The sequence below is a fragment of the Silurus aristotelis genome (genome assembly GCF_946808225.1).
Source record: "Silurus aristotelis genome assembly, chromosome: 3".
In the NCBI taxonomy this organism is placed as follows: Eukaryota; Metazoa; Chordata; class Actinopteri; order Siluriformes; family Siluridae; genus Silurus; species Silurus aristotelis.
Window position 1 is genome coordinate 11,478,031 of NC_139576.1, and position 19,953 is coordinate 11,497,983.

Sequence of the window (19,953 nt, forward strand, 5' to 3'; positions counted from 1 at the left end):
AATATGATGTGAGGTCCAGTTACCAGCATGACACAGTTAGTAGTAAAGGCTACTTTTTACTCAAGTACAATTCAGAGCTCATATTTCTATTTTGCCTGACATTGACATTGGCTGTATGTGGAGTAATTTTCAGGGGACAGTAAATCTATACTGCTATACAAGCTGCATATTGACTACTCTGAAATATACCCAGGTTTCATTTTTATAGTACTGTTCCTCAAGAACATATGACAATCCTGATATACATAAAATTACAATCTAAACTCCTGCTTTTATAGTAGTATCACACCAGCCTGTTATTTACCTGAATTGTGTAAGTTGCAGGACATGATGAGCATGCATTTCTTTTAAATGCAATATTAGAAATGACATTATTAATGGCATATATTATGGCTATGAAGCGTTTTTTTTTTGCTGTCATTATCAACACGTATTAAAAAATAAACTCATTATAATAATGTATGCAAAGGTGGCTTGTAAGTCATTCTCCATGTATATATCTACAGGAGGCTACAAGATAAGGCTGCATTAAACTAACCCTAGACTTTACAAGACTCTCATCGGACTTCTGTCCACATTAATAAGTTAATAATTACAATCAAAGACAATCAAGTTTCCCCCAAATTCACTTTATTAATATAACAAAGTATAGTCATAATTATTTACAATTGACAACATAGAAAAGAAACCAAAATAAAGAAAAAAGATGCAACTAGTCCTCGGGGAATACGAACATGGTGATATGGGTCGATACCACGAACTACTCGACGTATTTTCCTAGAATATCTGCATCCCGGAACAGGAAATAGTCCTAGGAATAAAATAAATATTAGAACAAGCGTCTTGAACGATGTTTAAGCAAAATCACACAAATGATCATAAATGTATCACAGGACAGGAAGAGACATACCTTATCATCAAGAACCACTTTCATGCCTCCATATTCTGGTAGTAGAACCTTCTCACCAACATTAACACTGACAGGTGTTACGGCTCCGTCCTGACAGGAAATCCAAAGAAATCAGTTTCTATAATCTTCCAGCACAAAAAGGCACATAATAAATAATATGTATCATTTATTGTTACATAACACACCTTGTTGGTGTTTCCAGGTCCTACAGCCACCACTGTGGCCTGCAGCACTTTTCCTTGGGCCTTTTCTGGAATCATAATGCCTCCTTTCGTCACGGTCTCTGCTGCTAAACGCTCGACCAACACTCGGTCGAACATTGGGAGAAATTTCCGGAATGCCTTTGCCTATTAGAGGGTAAAAGATAACTGGGTGAGATTTTTAGACCAGTGAGATAATGTCAAGCAACATCCACAAACACATTACCTCAACTGGAAATCACTAAATTACAGACATCACACACATTTATTCATTTATCATTCATTTATCCTGATTTAAACTTATCCTGGTCAGAGTCCCAGGAATTCACTCAAAGATTAGGATTGAACATTGGACCTTGAAGCTATGATGCAAAAATGCTGCCCACAACCAGTCCCCCGGTAAAACAATGGTAACAGTAGAAACCTTTTTGGTTTTCTTGCAGTACTGATGTATGTTGTTTATATAATCAATAGGGTTTATAAACACCAAGTGCCTGATCTTAGATTTCATTTTTCTGAATGCCTTGCATTTCTCCAACACATCACACTCCAGTTATAAAACTGAACCATATTGTTGAGGAATTAAAGTTGCACGGACTTAAAAGACTTTCACCACCAGCTGCATCGAACAACTGTGTCCATGTCCTTGAGTGAAGGTCATGTTCGAGGGAGTGGAAGACCAAGGACAGTACTGTGAGGGGGTAGAGGAGGAGGGGTAGAATTTGGAGGCTTTGTAAATGTTTACAGATATGGTGAAGGACAAAGGGCACCGACACCAAGATAATCATCTAAGGAGAGATGAGAAACTTCTGGAAAGAACAGGCTGATGAAATGAACTGCACAGGGGGACGAGGCCCGATTTATATGCATTTGGCAATTTTCCTGCAAATCAATTGAAACTCTGCCCAGTGTTTTATCACCAGTGAAATGTGAACAAACAAGAACAAAATAAATAGATAAACTACCTCACCAATTACGAAAGCCCCCCTAATCTATGTCCATTACAATAGACGTGACTGGACTTTTCCCTTCAGCCAAGATTTACCTCAGGGACGTGACGTAAAATAACCTGGAAGTGGATTTAGACCGGACATGTGCACGCACAAATCACCTTATTCAATTATACTTCAAGATTTATTTAAAAACATAAATAATTCTGAACATTGAAGATATTTTATATTCGTTCTGTGGTGCAGAGGACGACTCGGTTTCTCATCTCTCCTGTGGACATTATTCAGGATTTCTGCATCTTCTTACTTCAGCTTCATTCCAAATTTCTCCGTCATACAAAAAGGGTTCTACTTGGTCACCATGACTTTGATATAAACCACAATTTTTTTATTTATTTAGTTTTCCAAGAAGCTTTTTTCATACACGACATTTCAGTGTATGTTCGGTTTGGGACTTAAACCGTACCTGTAGCAACCCCAAAGCCCTTAATGACCATGTCAGTGATGTCTGTGTGATACTTTTACAAGTTTATAATATGTACGTGTAGTTTCATTCTTATGTCACTCCCATTTATTTAGTGTATTAATTTAATGTGTTTATTAGACAGTTCAACATTATACAGGTGATAAAAATATATATAAAATAGAGCAGACATCAGTAGTTGCTGTATAAAATCAGCTTATTAAAGAATAGATGTTCACCAATGAAGAAATCCTGTGCTATAATCTATTGCACCCATGTTTCAGAGCTCAATTGTCAGATTATTACAAGATCTTATATGTTCCACTGCCATTTCTTTGTTAAATTCGTATTCATTAGACAGTTCAACATTATACAGGTGATAATGAGCAGACCAGAGCAGTGACCACGTGACTAGTGATCACACTGCACAGATCAGAAGTTGCTCTATAGAAGCAGTGTATAGAAGGATTATGAAATCATGGGCTATGATCTATTGCACTCATGTCACAGAGCTCAAATCTCCCCTGATCTTGTCCTGTATATTAACCAAACCTTACAATGATTATCATACGAGACTCCATTACTGCTAATGATGATCAAGTATAGGTGGATGCATAATTGCATGATGACCTTGCCGGCTACATTACTGACAAATGAGGAAAGGAGAAGAAAAAAAAAGGACAGATCCTTTTATATAACGCAAAAGAAAATTAGTAGAAATAACGAAAATAATCTTCAATCTTCTTACCATGTCTGAAGTGAGTCTTTAGCAGTGAGTCTCAGTCCTGCTCGTGTTGAAAGGCCAAGGAAAAGAAGTGGCACTCAGGAGACAGCACGCCGTACGACCCACGTGAAGAAAGCTCTAGAAGCAGAGTGCGCATGCGCGGAAGTGGACCCTGCCTGACAAGAATATTGGCGGATTTTCAACAATATTTCTATACGAACCAATACATAAATGCGTTGTACTGCATAATATTGGTATTGATGACAATTAGTGGAGGATATATTAAAGAAATTGTGCTAAAGACGTATTCTAAGGAGGAAACCCCGCGCATAAGGATTACCCAATGTCAACCCCTGACCTCGCTTTTTTTCTCCAATAGAGTTCGAGAAAATTCTAGAAATCCGGGCCCCGGATCGAGCATAAACACATTTTCTTTGAATAATTATATATAAATGAGGAGTATCATTTGTAGGTTTTTGTGTTGGTGAAAATGCAATGATATACGAAGATATTTCTTGTCGTTTTAGATTTAGAACGATTAAAAAAAACCGTATTAAATAGATATAAAAGATGTGTATTCATGTTTCGGGGCGGGCCGGTTTGTTACCCGGATGTAGAAGCCCATGTGCGTTGCAGTGGAGCGCCTTGAATTGCAGCAGGAGAACCTTCCTTGCGTTATATCACTCCTTTCTCTCCTTCAGCCGGGTGCTACGCTTCCAGTCCTTGCTAAAGTAAGTTTGATCGGATTATTATTGTGATGAATGTATATGCTATTTGCAAGAGAGTACAAACGACATGCATGATATGGAATTATAAAATGAAATCATGCTTTGCAACAAAAGTAGTAGCGAACAGTTTATAATGTGATGTATTGAATTAAATGCTGTGTTTTACTCATTACTAACGTTGTTTTTGTATTAAGTTGAGTTTGATATCATTTTCCACCCATGTCTTACACACGATTAATAACTGACTGATTAAACAGGGGGATGTTGACCGTGTTGTGAAATCATCTCTAGCTAACAATGCGGCCTTACTTTAGCAATATAACATGTTAAATGGTGTGAAATTAGGAAACATCACTAGTCCCCAAGTTTATATATGATTCTAACAATTTACTTATATTGGTTACTGTTCCCCCTTAATTATTTAACCAATTATTATTAACCAATTTGCATTGTTTTATTGGATTATATGGCGCATATTTTATAATAAAAATTAAAAAAAACACACACGTGTGCTACAGCTGAGCAGTGACAAGCCGGGGATTTGAACCCACAACCTTCTGATTACCAGAATGCCACCCTTCTTATCATTGCTATTCAGTATTCATTCTCAAAGTCATCTAGAAGAAACATGTGCTATGCTATCTTTTGTCAATTAACAATACGTTTTAAGTCAATTAAACGTATTGGTTGTGTGTGTGCGCGCTGATATATGGTGCTTCCGGACGTGTTGCTATGAGGACGTTAAGCTTGACCTTGTGATGCGTGACCCGGACTCCACGTGGGTCGGATGGGGCTTCATGAATGAACCAGCGTGTAATATTAAGAAAGCCTGGGGATAGGCATAATTGCTAATTAAAAGCGGATTGGATTTTTGGTGACATTTTGGTTCACGGGGAGAAAAACGTGCAAAAAAAAAAAAAAACCCTGCTTTTTCCCTCCCGCAAAATTCCTGCAGTTCACTCGTGCACCAGTAGGGGCGCTGTCTGTCTTTTGCTTTGTCAGGTGACTAATTGAAATTCAATTGTTCAAAATGTGTAAAAGGATCAACTAGTATTATTTTGATGATTTTTTTTTTTTTTAAAAGGTTGATTTAGATTTTTTATTTATTTTTTTCCCCTGTAGAGATGTTCCGCTTGCCCAGTGTGATGAGGCAGATGAGGCCTGTGTGCAGGGCTCTGGCTCCACACCTCACTCGCTCCTATGCCAAGGAAGTCAAGTTTGGAGCGGATGCCCGGGCACTCATGCTCCAGGGAGTGGACCTGTTGGCAGATGCTGTTGCTGTCACTATGGGACCAAAGGTAGGTTTGTTTAATAAAAAAAAAAAAAAAAGTGGGGGGTGTATATACTTTATTAGTGTTGGTAATGGAGGTCCGTATTATTGTTTAATTATCCAGACAACACTGTTATACTTTTCCAGAAATCAAACATGACCACAAAACACATTAATGGACTAAAATGCAATAAAAAAGGCAAGGAAAAAAACCCCCGCTATTATTTTTAGAAAGTACATATGAGGAATTTTCCAAAATGCATCACCAAAGAAAATACTAGAATACGTACAGATCTAAAGGACTCCATATAACCACCGAACTCTGGCGTAGTCAAAACTCTGTGACATGCTAAACGTACCCACGTCATCATACCCACCTTGATCTTGCCATGGAAATAGGCGCCGCTGCTGGCATGGCATCGAAAAACAAAAAATCATACTTTACAGAAATAGACAGAGGGCACTGGGTTGAGTTTGATGTATTTCGTTTGCGCACTTTCTTTGAGATCCTTTTCTGAAATATCTTCTAGAATAGGTCAGTGTCCGTCTTAATGCTTTTTTTCCCTCTCGTTCATCAGGGTCGCACAGTTATCATCGAGCAGAGCTGGGGCAGCCCAAAAGTCACTAAAGATGGAGTCACAGTTGCCAAAAGCATTGACCTTAAAGACAAGTATAAGAACATCGGGGCCAGGCTGGTGCAGGATGTAGCTAATAACACAAATGAGGAGGCAGGAGACGGCACCACCACTGCCACTGTACTGGCACGGGCTATTGCCAAGGAGGGCTTCGACACCATCAGCAAAGGTGCCAACCCCATTGAGATCCGCCGAGGAGTCATGCTGGCTGTGGAAACGGTCATCAACGAGCTCAAGAAGCTGTCCAAACCAGTCACTACACCTGAGGAAATCGCTCAGGTAAGAATTTTAAATCTATAGGTAAAAGTGTGTGCTGTATGGATTAATGCTTTAAACACTTGATTTTAAAATGCTTCAACTTTACATCCACAGGTGGCCACTATTTCTGCCAATGGAGACACTGAAGTGGGTATGATCATCTCTAACGCCATGAAGAAAGTTGGACGTAAAGGAGTGATCACTGTGAAGGTGTGTTTCCCAGCTTGCGTAGTTCAGCACATCTAAATCTAGCGAACTTTTTCTTGAATTGTATTTCCTCTGTGTCATCCAGGATGGCAAAACTCTGCACGATGAGCTGGAGATCATAGAAGGCATGAAGTTTGACCGTGGCTACATCTCGCCCTACTTTATCAACACTGCTAAAGGTCAGCAATCCTTTTAATGAAACACACCTGGTGTAATTATTCTCAAACTCCCCTTCACTCAGTATCCACTGGCTGTTGTTTGCAGGTCAGAAGTGTGAGTTTCAGGATGCCTACCTGCTTCTGTGTGAAAAGAAGATCTCCAGCGTCCAGAGCATCGTGCCAGCCCTGGAAATTGCCAACCAGCACCGTAAACCCCTGGTCATTGTGGCTGAGGATGTAGACGGAGAGGCCCTCAGCACTCTTGTCCTCAACAGGTTTGACTTTTCTTTATTAATTTTTATCAGTGTGTGGTGTTATAAGAGCTCAGTACCTTTTTATAATGTACAGCGCATGCATATGCAGAATGACGGGTCGTTTTTAAACTCTTGTTCTAAATAAAGCTCTTGTACATAATTAAATGACTATTTCTGTTCCTTAGAGAGTTTTAATTAACAGTTAGGCTGTAACATGCACTTCCTTCCTCCAGGTTGAAGGTTGGACTGCAGGTTGTGGCAGTGAAGGCCCCAGGCTTCGGAGACAACAGAAAGAACCAGCTGAAAGACATGGCCATTGCTACTGGAGGAACTGTATGTTTTTTTTTTTTTTCCATGTTTAACAAATCCCCATATCTCACAGGTATAACTTGGCACATGCAAGGTTTATAATGTATGACTCTTATTTAGGTGTTTGGCGACGAGGCTGTTGGCCTGGCTCTCGAAGATGTACAGGTACACGACTTTGGCCGCGTGGGTGAGTTGGTCGTGACCAAAGACGACACCATGCTGCTGAAGGGCCGCGGCGACCCGGCCGCCATCGAGAAGCGAGCTGCCGAGATCGCCGAACAGCTGGAGAACACCACCAGCGACTACGAGAAGGAGAAACTGAACGAGCGCCTGGCCAAGCTCTCTGATGGAGTGGCTGTGCTCAAGGTCAGAAAACAGGCTTAAAAAAATAGTGTAGCCATTTAGCTGCAGCACAGTGGGCTGATGGCTGTTCTGTTGTAGGTTGGTGGAACGAGTGACGTGGAGGTGAACGAGAAGAAAGACAGAGTTACTGACGCTCTAAACGCCACCAGGGCCGCTGTCGAAGAGGGCATTGTTCCTGGAGGAGGTTGCGCTCTCCTGCGCTGCATTCCCGCGTTGGACACCATCAAACCCATCAACGAGGACCAGAAGATCGGTACGTCTCTTGAGAAAAGTAATTAATTGAAGGTTGTGAAATAGATGGCGCTTGGTTTCAAACAATATCACTTTTTGCCAGGTATCGACATCATCCGCAGAGCACTGCGCATCCCCGCCATGACCATTGCTAAGAACGCAGGAGTTGAGGGTTCTTTGGTGGTGGAAAAAATACTGCAGAGCGGCAGTGAGATCGGCTACGATGCCCTTCATGGCGAGTACGTCGACATGGTGGAGAGAGGAATCATCGACCCTACAAAGGTGTGTTATGAATTTGTATATATTACATATACACTGATCAGGCATAACATTATGACTACTGATTATCCCCTCATTATGGCACCTGTTAGTGGGAGTGATATATTAGGCAGCAGGTGAACATTTTGTTCTCAGAGTTGACGTGTAAGAAGCAGGAAAAATGGTGTTGGCTAGACGACTGGGTCAATGCATCTTCAAAACTGCAGCTCTTGTGGGATGTACCTGTCTGTAGTGGTCAGTATCTATCAAAAGTGGTCCAAAGAAGGAACAGTGGTGAACCGGTGTCGGGGTCATGGGCGGCTGAGGCATATTGATGCACGTGGGGAGCAAAGGCTGGTCCAACAGACGAGCTCCTGTAGCTCAAATCGCTGAAGAAGTTAATGCTGTTATTGCCTGATGGGTCAGAACTGTTTTGGCAGCAAATGGGGACCAACACAAAATTAGACCTTTCATTAATCGCTAAACTGAAATCTTTGGTGCCATCTGCTGTGAAAACATAGATACTGCAACTGTGCTAAATCTGTCTCCCCCTACAGGTGGTAAGGACAGCCCTGCTGGACGCTGCTGGTGTCGCATCCCTGCTCTCGACGGCGGAAGCTGTGGTCACAGAGTTGCCCAAGGAGGAGAAGGAGGTTTCAGGGGGAATGGGCGGCATGGGTGGTATGGGCGGCATGGGTGGTATGGGATTCTAAACTCCACTACCACATGTGCCATACAGACTTTGAGGTAGAGAGGGTGATGGCATGGGGCACAAATTGACCCTTCCCTTGCACCCCCCTTTCCTGCCTGGAAAGGTGTGTGACAATGCAGAAGAAACGGATAACCCCCGTCCCACATTCTTCTAAAAAATCAAGTCTGATCTCGCCTCTCCACTTGGGGCTGAAGCTGACCTGACCTCATTGCACAGAAGACAAGCACCAAGTGACCAGACTCGGCCTGTGGCATCAGTTCATACGCAACATGCTCAGTTTAATCAGTGATTAATATAGTAGGCAGCAAGAATTCTCTCATCTGTCCTATTTGTGCATCGAATGAATAATATTAAGGAGTACTTGTTGCTAAAAGTTCTAAAAAGGTTCAGTGTTGAGGAACTTGAGCCAGATGTCAGCAAATTCCTTTTTTTTTTTTTTTTTGTCCAGTTTGTCTTTTTTTGTGTATGTTACGTTTACACCCGTTCTAAACATTCACTTGTCATTCAAGAACATTAAAATGATTTCACTGATGACTTGCATGCGTCAGACTGTTCCTGATATAAATACTGAAATGTTAAAATGAGTTGCCTGTATAGAATATGAGGAAACAGACCCAAGACTGGGAGTTTTAGGCCTAGAGTTTGTCGCTTGTCTTTGTCTGATATGTATCAGTGGGGCTGGTGTTTCTTCAGCTGTGACTGGAGTTACAAATGTGATCAACAAATGTTTTGTACAATAGCGCTTAGTAATTGTTTTTTTTTTTATTTAATAAAATGTTAAAGTAAGCTCCAAATAAGATCTCATCCTCTTTTTTTTTTATCATAATCTCTGCCGGTAACCTCACATGGGATTTGTCTCACAGCATGTATGTTTTTTGGTTTTTGTTTTTTAAGGAGAAAAAGCAAGGTTTGGTTGTTTGATGTAAACTTGGCAATTGAATGTTGCATGAAAGGGCAATATCAATGTGTCAAATGACCTGTTACATATCATTGTGTAGGACATCCATCAGGAAAAATCAACCAATTCCTTTTATTTCTCCTCAGGAGAGAAAACCATTAGGATGTTTTGAGAGAGATATTTTAGTTTTATTAAGAACCAAAGTGCAATGTCTGTAGAGTTTGTGTTGGCTACTTATGAAACAACTTGACTGATTATTGGCATATCCTGTATTTCATTATCTGTAATATTGCTCATTTAGATGAGCACACTATCCAGCAGCTGTTGAGAAGCTCATAGCTAGAGGTGTCTAATATTATCTCTCACATGACTCATCTATTTTGAAGGTGAAACTAGTCTGGACTAGATGCTGGCAAACAAGATACTGCACAAGAGACCACAAGAAGCCTGAATTTCTTTTTTAATATAAAAATAGTTTATAAACCATGCAGGCAGGATACATATTCGCCATCACGCTCATTGAACACCCCAATCAAAACTACTAAAATAAATCTTACTACAAGAAACAAAAACAATATCATACACCGTAGACTAGTCTGTGGTCTTACATCAGATATATACATGTGGTTTTCCCATATCCAAAATAAATATACGATGTCTATGAATATATGTTTTGAAGACAATGATAAATATGTGATGTGCTGGGTTCAAAAGCAGAAAGGGCATGCAGGTCGAGCGGAATCTTGAAGGTCTAAGCAGATACCTCACTATACAGCAATCTCACGAGAGCCATGAAGTGTATTGTCCCATCAGCCCCCTGAGTTTGGGCCCGTTTAGTAAAGTCAGAAGGATCTATCTGTTAAAAAAAAAAAACTTTACAAACATATTGCACACATTTACAATAAAACATTTCGTCCTTTGATCTGGACACTTATTGAGACACACCAGAAGATACGTATCGTGCTCCCATCGATGAACGTTCAGCAGTTTAAAACTATATACATGTGCCGACTTCACATACCTCCTCCGGATTTGGCAAGCATGTCCCCACACTGCGCAGGCGGGAAACGTTATTGCTGTGCACGTGAAGTGTATGTAATCGGTTCGGTTTCTCAAAGCACATGTCATGGAAATCCCTACTGTTGCTGGTGTGAAGGTATTGGTGCCCGTTAGTCTTAGATGCAAGACACTGAATGCATGCATCCAGCCGGCACAGCAACACGTACTTACAGTGTACCCTTTATATACAGGGCATGCGCAATCTCTTCGTGGAAGTTTGTGAAAGAAAAAAAAAATACTGGTTCTGATTATGGTTGCTGCATGATGCACACCACCCATACTGGACAAGTCCAGGTCTTCTTATACTGTTTTTGTGTGTTTGTTTTATTACATAAACACACAGACCAAAAGCTTACAAGACGATTCGGGGGAAAAAAAAGAAACGTAGACCCCTGTGAAAAACAGGCCTGGTTCAATCCTACTGAAATCCCAATCCCACACATGCCAAACAACCCTCTCCATCTCCTTTTTACAAAACTGGTCAATATCTTTTCACTGAGCTCTTGACAGACTTTCCACATATTCCAGCTGCCATTACGCATTATGGCTCACAACGCAGTTCTAAAATATGATCAGAGACGGAGTGATGCAGCTACGCATTTAACTCGCCCTACAACGCCATGCCGCCGGAAAAATTGTTCCAGCCCCAAAAATAACTTAGGATAAAAATGTAAAATCAAACGTTTTTTTTTTTTTGTTTGGACCAGGCACTGCAGATACTGAGGCACGTGAAGTTGTTTGTTAACATCCCCTCTCCGAAAGCACCCTCTACCAGAATTCCCTTAATGCCCTCCCGCCCTGGAAGCCTCTATGTATGGAGAGGCGCTACGTGTGGTGGATCTCATGGAACATCAGCTCGCGTGGGATCTGGGTCTCGGGACCGTAGAGTTTGCAGGCCCTTCGTTCGAACGCTGATACCATCTGCTTGACTACTTCATCGAAAAAGACCGTGGCCAACTGCGAATGCAGCAGGGAGCGGAATTCGAAGGAAATCTGTCATGGAAAGAGACAGGAGAATGTGACCTTGTGGACTGACTGTACTGCACACTGTTACATTGTTATAAATTGAAACAAAACAAAAAAACAATATTGAGACTTAAATGATTGAAAACCTGAATAATATGTTCAAATCTTAACCATTAATTAAACAATGAGTATATATGAGGTGGTATCAGAAAGTTTCCAGACTTTTGGTTTTGTAACACGCCAACAGATGGCAGCATAAGGCTGCACGCACAGTCACAGGGAGCACCTGACAGGGCAATGTGCTAAAAGACATTGTCTTGTGTACATCAGGAGCAGTGCAACTGGTACTATTCTGACCACGTGCGCTAACAGGTCTGTGATTTCATCATGGATAGCAAATTAGAACAAAGAGAAAACGTGAAATTCTGCATTTAGCTTGATTCGGGGATGCTACAATGAGTCGTTTGAGGTGTTTTGAGTGGCACAAGCGCTGCCGAAGTCTGATAAGAACTCGGTCAGCGTGCTGTAGATGACAGGTCCTTCATGTCAAGGATCATTACAGGTGAGGAAACTTGGGTGTACGGGTACGACCCTGAGACAACGCAACAGTCTTCACAGTAAAAAAGCCCATCATCTCAGGTCCGCAGTTTGACCAAGTGCAACGTCATCATCTTTTTCAACATTCGCGGCATGGTGCACCGAGAATCCGTCCTCAGGGACCAGACTGTCCACAGCGACTTCTACTGCCGGGTTTTAAGGCGTCTGAGAGGACATTTAGCGAAAGAGACTCAACTAGAACAGAGTTAGTCTTAAATCTTTTTGATACCACATCGTAACTCTGCCCTTTGCTTACGAATTAGGTTTAAAAAAATCTTTTAATGCTGCAGAAAAAATGAAGTGTTGATTAGTACGCAGGTCAAATAGATTTAGTCGGAGCTTCAGCTAGCTACAAATGCTTTAAATATACACAATGCTGATTGCACACGACAAGGGCGAATTTTGCATCAACAAGTATCTTGGCTTCTTTAAAGATGAGATTGTCGGACGGTTTGAAAACAAAACAAGCACAAATTATTCTGTGTTACTTACAGCAAAGTCCAGAGTGCATGTACGGGGGTAGCCAGGTAGGCCAGGACTAAATCGCCACACCGTCTCCAGGTGATTGAACAATTTACCGTCTGAACATGATGCCTTGTGGGCAAAACCAGAGACATAATGCAATAAGTATCACCAGCAAAAAAAAATTATATGCAATTAAAATACACTTATTTTATGGCATACCAAAAAGTCCTCTCTACAGTAAATGCTTACCTTCACCAAATGGGGGCGCACTGTTGAAACAAGAGATGTGTAATTCTCCACCATTGGAGAAAAGCCCACTGTGAGCTTGGCCTTACAGAAACCAGAACGCCGGAACACGACGTCGGAGCGCTTGCACCAGGGCACAAAGTGAAGATAGTCTTCCACCTTGGATACTACCTCATACATCTCTTGCATGGAATACCTGAGAGCAGATGGAGAAATCGATAGACTGGTGTGAGCGCCACCATCCAGCAGGTGTGGGGCCAGCAGTACAAATGTGTCTGGCTTAACTTGGAAACCATGTGAAAAATGTTTGAGGTGACACACAGAGAGGGTCGACGGAAAAATGGCACAATGCCCTGAGCTACGAGCCTGACCCCAAGTCACCTTCCTTGCTTTCTCAAGCTGATAAGGAGTTGTGTAAAGGTAAAAAATGTGTTTATTATAATCTCAAGCTAGCCAGGGGCAAATGAGTTAAACCTTTCAATCATTAGAACTTCATGTTATTCATTATGCCCTGCAAAGAATGTAACTTCAAAAGAAATTGCTCAGTTTGTTACTTTGGATTTCCTCCCTAATTTTAATAATTAAATCAGTTCCTTCTCCCCAGTTCCGTCTCGGAAACACGCGACACATTTGTTTAACTGCGGTTTGAACTTTTTCCTTCTTATTATTACTGTTTTATGACATGCTGCCACCTTGAAATCCTTTAAGCAGAAGTACTGAGGCTTCGGAGAAACAGCTATAATTGGCTGCTTATCTATGTAAAATATGGGGGCAAAGGAATGTGTAATGTGACACTAATGAGGCTTGGTTGACTACATAATATTCAGTCCCCTGTGTGCACAGGCCTTGTGCTCTCCTTGCCAAAAAGCAGTTATCTAACGCCAGCATGAATGAGGGTTCTGTTAAAATGAAAGTACCTCCACGCTTGGCACAGATAACTGCAGAAACCCAGAAGGCCGTCGGCATACAAGTATTTTGAGCTGTGCAGTACTGAAAGCCGCATTATTATTAGTTTTATAAACACTGCCCTGCTGAATTCTCAAATCTCATTGGTCAGAATGTGTTGAAGAACAGCTGCTCTGACATTTTCGGTCATATTAACTTTGAGAGAGAGAAAGTGGAGAGGATAACAGGTACTGACTTGTCTAATATGTTCCACATAATTAAATCGAACAGATACAAAGCATTAAGTGTATCTATTATACTAAAAGAATATGGTAATTGTTTGCAAAAAATTATGGGTTTAATAGAAAAACACTTACGGGCATGATATAGAAAAATATCCCGTTTATAATCGAATTACCGTCACCACACCACTGGAACACTGGATTTATTTCCCATAAATCACACACTCCATGTTTTTTCGTACTCAAATTCTATATGTTTATTAGATTTTTTTTAACTGACATCATACAATATACATTTATATCACGAAATAGAAGACACGTTACCCAATGATGCGTCTCTCGGAGTACTCTTTCCTCTTGTTAAAGGAATCGGCGAGATTGAAAAAGCTTCTGGTTGGATAGAGTGCAGGACGGCCACACGCAGTCATACGCAACAGGGGAGGCACTCTGGTCATCAGGATGCCACACGATGACAGATATCTACACACAATACACACAAAGCAGCCTGGGATAAGAAACTCATCATTAGGCTTTTCACACAGGACTTAAGAGGAATTCCTTTTTACAGATTTCACAGCAACAAAAACACCTATTAGCCAATCCAAAGTCGTTCTTTGTCAGATGGATTGGATTATTGACATGATCCTTGAATTTTCTGTTGATCAAAAGCTGTTGTCAGACTGCCAAGATAACGTGTACACAGTGAAAACAAGATTGCATGGGACTTTTCGAAAGCTTACAGATAAGCAGGAGAGTGAATTACATTTTCATATTCTGCAATGTATTGCTGTGAGCTGTTGAAATATCACATTTATGCCTGCTTGTGGCTCATTTAGGACCTAAACAAGGACTGAACAAGCAGTTCAAAACACGAACCATTTCTAAATAAAATTTACTTTTAATTGGGAAAATTTTATGGAAATGTACTAAGACTCGTCTCGTTTGCATTATTGTAGGACCAAAAAAATAAAAAATAAATCATGGGCTTGTTTCTTTATAGAAGAGCACAAATCAGCCACAATCCAAATATAATATCACCAATATGAGTCTTCGTGAAAGAAAGAAAGACAGGATGCAAATTAAAAAGAGGGTGAGAGAGAAAAAAAAGTTTCACAGAAGGTAAAGTCAGGATGACAGACAAAATTTCCGCTCTTATACACACGGAGGAGAAAGTGGAAAGATATAGATTATTTTTCTACATATGATTTATTACACTGCAGATTCCTCTGTAGTAGAAACTGGAGAACATGCAAGTGTAATAAAATGAAAAAGAAAAAAAAAAAAACAGAAAAAGAATACATAAGGCACATGTTTACATGTTTGACGGGTAGGAATTTAAGTGATCAAAAGTGTTATTTTCTTTGTAGCCCCTATGTTCGGACCCGTCTACGTTTCTTACCCACTGCATGCTGCACTAAAGTTAATCTAATCTAGAGTCATCGGGTTTACAATGAATCACTAATATCATGTGGTTTGTTTACACTACAATCACTGCTATTATTTATCTTTTAAAACAAGGCCTGAATTGAAAAAACAAACAAACAAAAACTGCAACACCACTGGTGCTGTCATTTCATGTCAGATGACTGACTGCATGCTGCTTTTACTCAGTTCTTTAACGTTAGCATTGCTTAATTCCTCTCTACTGACATGCCTCTGGTCATGTGGCTGTGAATCTGACAACCAAAAATTAACCATGAGTCACCTGATATTAAAGAATAAAAAAAAGATGATGAATTCAATTCATAATGTGAGTACTGTAATAGATAGTCCTTATTTCAACCAAATGTTGGACAAACTCTCAAGTGATCAGGAGACAATGGGTGGATTGTGAACATCTGACATCTATTTGTCCTACATGTACCAAAACAGATTGCAGCAGGTCATAAAAAGCACCAGTAAATTATTACCTTTGCCAAATATCTAAATCTATATTTACATCTGGATTTTTGTCAACAATGTCCGTCATTCGAAGTAAGGAAATGGCGCAACTAAATAAAATACGATTAAACTAGAGAAAAGATGTCGATATTAAATTGCAAGATTCGTCAAGCAGGAAATGGATATGGACATAATCCAGTATCACTCTGAGTCAAAGTTTTCACTAACAACAATAAAATATTGAACACAAAGTTTATCAGCCTTCTGTCACTATTCTCTTAATACAATAACTTTGTGTTTTCATTTGACTGCTAAACCACATGGATTTTACACTATTCTGCCAAACACATACACCCAGACTCTCGAGGCAATAACTAACACTGAAAAAGTTGCAAATTTAATACTTTACTTTTATCCTCATCACCGCATCTTAATGGGAATATTAATCAAACATTCGAAACCAAACGTTTCTCTTGAATCTAAATCCTCTTTCATAAATATAAGTCTTCGCTACACCCATGTCTCACCAGGGTCCCTTATGCTACCTTTTACCACAGCCATCGCTGACCTGAGTACACAAAACCCCGTGCAGGATTTTCTTGTTTGCTCAACATGTGTCCTCACTGCCAGTTTAATAACTCAATCACGGGACTCAACAATTCTTCCGCAAATAAAAGGTGTCGGAAAAAGTCAGGAACCAATAGCAAGTTGTCGATCCAAATTTGTGAGACTGCTTTACTGCTGGAAATATACTGATGCATATAAAAAAAACGATTTACACCATATTAAGCATATGCAGTTGAACTCTTCCTGATTTTTTTTGCGTATACATAAAAGTAGTGACAGCCAATCAGATTACTGATAACTTCCCAAGTTTCTGAAGCCAAAAAATTTACACAAAACATTCTGTGATCTGCAGCGAACATTGTACTCTAGGAAAACTAATCCCAGGCAAAAAATAAAACCCCAGACCTACACCCTTCATGAAGACAGATCATCAGGATGCCCTTTTAGTTATTTAACCTACTCAACAGCTATTAGGAACAAGCGCTTGTCGTCATTACCCCACATCTCAACGTCAGGCTTTGACACAGCACATTAAACAAGACGTGATGGTTGCGGCCAAGTATGACGAAGGACTTGTTGTGGACTTTGGACAGCAGTCAAGCCAGTGTTTCGTGCCGGACCACCGCTGCAGGTCTGTGTTGTGGGTACACGGTGTTCCTGCAGCTGGCAGGAAGGGCAGCTGATACACTGAGACACTGGAAAGTCTCGGGTGTCACCTGTTATGACGTCTCAGTCCTGCTACGTCAGAGACTGAGGGTTTAAACGAAAGTTTTTAGATTCACTTTACAATTACACAATTAAGAGGCAGGAAGGAAAATATTTATATCAAGATGTATGGAATGGAAAGCTGGAAAGCCTTCTAAGGATAAAACCAGACAAATATTCACTGCAAAAAAACAGTGTGTGTTTTCGGACGAAGACCAAATGACTATTCAAGGACATGTGAGGAAACTTGGTGTCAATTTGATTGCAATGTTCCCCCTGATCCTGCATGAATGACAGGCCTGGCATGTATACCTGTTGATTTTAGAATAAACAGCAAACAGATAAAGCAGTAGGAACAACATCTGTTCCAAATGAACACGGCCACAGCTTATGCAGATGGTTTCTCCTTATTTATATTTATTTATATATATAATCGGTTAACAAACCTGACCATTGATGAACCACGAAAGAAAACGAAACCAATAAGCACTGCATTTCTGGTAAAGTAAATTGGATGGCTGCCATCATTAACAGTAACGCTACACGACTAGCTAACGCTAGCAGAAGGCTCATGTAGCCACCTAGCTAACCTTTAATGCTACATTCCAACCGCGGAAACGAGTCTAAATTGTTCCCCGGTGGTGTTCGCTTATTACCTGACTCCATTCCTGCCCGGTGTTTCTCGAGTCGCTGTGAAAGGTAACTGTTTAATACACTCCGCTACCGCTCTCCGCAAACACCGGGAGCCTCTCGCCATCTTTTTTTTTTTTTCACTTTCTCCCCCCCCTGCTCGAGCGCTACACTTTTTTCCAGTACTTGAGCCCGCCCCTTTAGGGGCTTCGCCCAATAGTATTCGTAATTCTATTGGACGGGGCGGAGCAGATACCCGTTTCTTATTGGTTGGAAGTGCTGTCCGTCAGGCTGGCCCTCTTTCGAGTATGTAAATTGATGACGTGCGCAGAGAAATGTCACGGGATGTGGGATAGAGTTGCCCAGGCTGAGGAGCTCAGGGCACATATCTGCAAAAGGTTAAAGTTAAATCAGTTTTTGAGGACGCAGTGTGTGGTATTATAGTAAATTTCATGGAATTGAGATAATAGATCAAAGGCAGCACATTAACATTAGATGTTATTATTATTATTATTATTATTATTATTATTATTATTATTAGAACATGTTAGATTTCTGATTGGCAGGTCATGAGTTCAAATCCCAGCCCCAACATGTTGCCATTGGACAGTTTGTAATTGTTCAGTGGTAAAAAAATAAATAAATAATAAGATACTGTAAGTCACGCTGAATAAGGCCGTCTGCCAAAATCCAGAAATAAAAATGAAATATATGTGTATATGTTCTATAGGGAACTAGTAGCTCAGTGTTAAAGGTACTGTGCAAAAGTTTCAGGCAGCTGGGAAAAATGCTGTGAAGTGAGAATGCTTTCAATAATGATATAATAGTGTTAGTTTATTTTTAATCAATTAAGAAAATGGAAAGTAAATTAACAATAGAGATATACAGATCAAATCACTAACTGGTGTGGCCACCCTTTGGCTTTTGATTCGTACACTTGCACACTTTATACAGGTGCACAAAGTCAGGGCTTTTGCAGTATCAGAGTATTAATCAGTTACACCAAGCAGGTGCTAATGATCTTCAATATGCATGTTGAAACCCAGTCATTAACTGAAACAGAAATAGCTGTGTAGGAGGCTGAAAACTGGGTAAGGATCAGCCAAACATTGCTACTAAGACGAGGTTGTGGAAGACAGTTTCATGTCCCAGGACATACACCATGGCCTGAAAGAAAGAAAGAAAGAAAGAAAGAAAGAAAGAAAGAAAGATAGAAAGAAAGAAAGAAAGAAAGAAAGATAGATAGATAGATAGATAGATAGATAGATAGATAGATAGATAGATAGATAGATAGATAGATAGATAGATAGATAGATAGATAGATAGATAGATAGATAGATAGATAGATAGATCAGATCATTAGACAAGGTTAGGTTCTTTCCAATTTAATAAAATAATGGTGGTGAAACCTACCCATCTCTGTTTTTTTTTTTTTTAAGTAGCATGTGCTATGTTCATGGTCCAGGCTTTCGGCCTGTTCGTGACCCTCTAACATGGAATCTCTGACCATCTGTTTTTCTGGCACATTTATCACCCTTTCAAAAATTAGGAACAATTTCACTCATGCTTCAAATATGCTGATTCTAGCATACAATAATAACTTGCTTTGACTATACTGATTTGCCTATGTACCACAAAATACATGATAGAAACACATGATAATGCAATAGGGTAGAAACAAAAAAAAGTACCATTAGAAAAAAAACTAAATGTGTTATTGGCTACCTTTGGAAGTTTTCCCTTTAAAGGCAGACCTGAAAAAACTGTGCATCCTACAAATCCACTCACATGTACTAATCTGTGGCTCTACTGCATGAAAACATCTGATAGAGTTCACATTTGTCTTTCTGGAACATTTGTCAAATCTGTTGACTAGCAATTCACCTCTATGCGCATTATACATTTTATATTAAATGTTTCATAATTGTAATTGTGACTTTTTCAAGATCTCAGTGTGTATGTGTACAAGAAGATATTAGGTGAGATTTAAAGCTCTTCGTTGGTCAGTAAAGGGTTGATACAGAACAAAATGTGTTCCCTCGGGGTACACTCAATGTCCACTTTAAAAGCAACATCTGCTCATACATGTAGTTATCCTGTAAGCAAATCGTATGGCAGTAGAACAATACATTAAATCATACAAGTTAAGAACATCAGGTAACGTTCGCCTCAAACAACAGAA

General features: G+C 40.1%; 4 protein-coding genes across 4 annotated transcripts in view; 1 reads left to right on the forward strand and 3 right to left on the reverse strand.

Annotated features, from left to right (window-relative positions):
• Nucleotides 1–14,212, reverse strand: part of ankrd50l (ankyrin repeat domain 50-like) — a 368,466-nt gene extending 354,254 nt beyond the window's left edge. Inside the window, exon 1 of the mRNA XM_083536898.1 lies at nt 14,208–14,212. The gene's annotated coding sequence lies outside the window, so the exon portion shown is untranslated. The remainder of the gene's footprint in view (nt 1–14,207) is intronic.
• On the reverse strand, nt 614–3,431 carry hspe1 (heat shock 10 protein 1). Its single transcript, XM_083537212.1, has 4 exons — nt 3,272–3,431; nt 1,096–1,257; nt 911–1,000; nt 614–811 (listed from the first exon to the last, which is right to left on the reverse strand). The coding sequence occupies exons 1-4, from the start codon at nt 3,272–3,274 to the stop codon at nt 761–763; spliced, it is 306 nt and encodes a 101-aa protein (XP_083393338.1). The 5' UTR covers nt 3,275–3,431; the 3' UTR covers nt 614–760.
• hspd1 (heat shock 60 protein 1) lies at nt 3,849–9,424 on the forward strand. The gene is made up of 11 exons (XM_083537034.1): nt 3,849–3,978; nt 5,098–5,273; nt 5,824–6,159; nt 6,253–6,348; nt 6,431–6,524; nt 6,610–6,778; nt 6,991–7,090; nt 7,187–7,432; nt 7,508–7,682; nt 7,764–7,942; nt 8,476–9,424. The coding sequence occupies exons 2-11, from the start codon at nt 5,100–5,102 to the stop codon at nt 8,629–8,631; spliced, it is 1,725 nt and encodes a 574-aa protein (XP_083393160.1). The 5' UTR covers nt 3,849–3,978; nt 5,098–5,099; the 3' UTR covers nt 8,632–9,424.
• Nucleotides 10,391–17,957, reverse strand: coq10b (coenzyme Q10B). Its single transcript, XM_083537190.1, has 5 exons — nt 17,798–17,957; nt 14,313–14,468; nt 12,865–13,057; nt 12,643–12,744; nt 10,391–11,580 (listed from the first exon to the last, which is right to left on the reverse strand). Exons 1-5 carry the CDS (start codon nt 17,896–17,898, stop codon nt 11,413–11,415), a joined length of 720 nt encoding a protein of 239 aa, XP_083393316.1. The 5' UTR covers nt 17,899–17,957; the 3' UTR covers nt 10,391–11,412.
• Between the last annotated feature and the right edge of the window lie 1,996 nt (nt 17,958–19,953).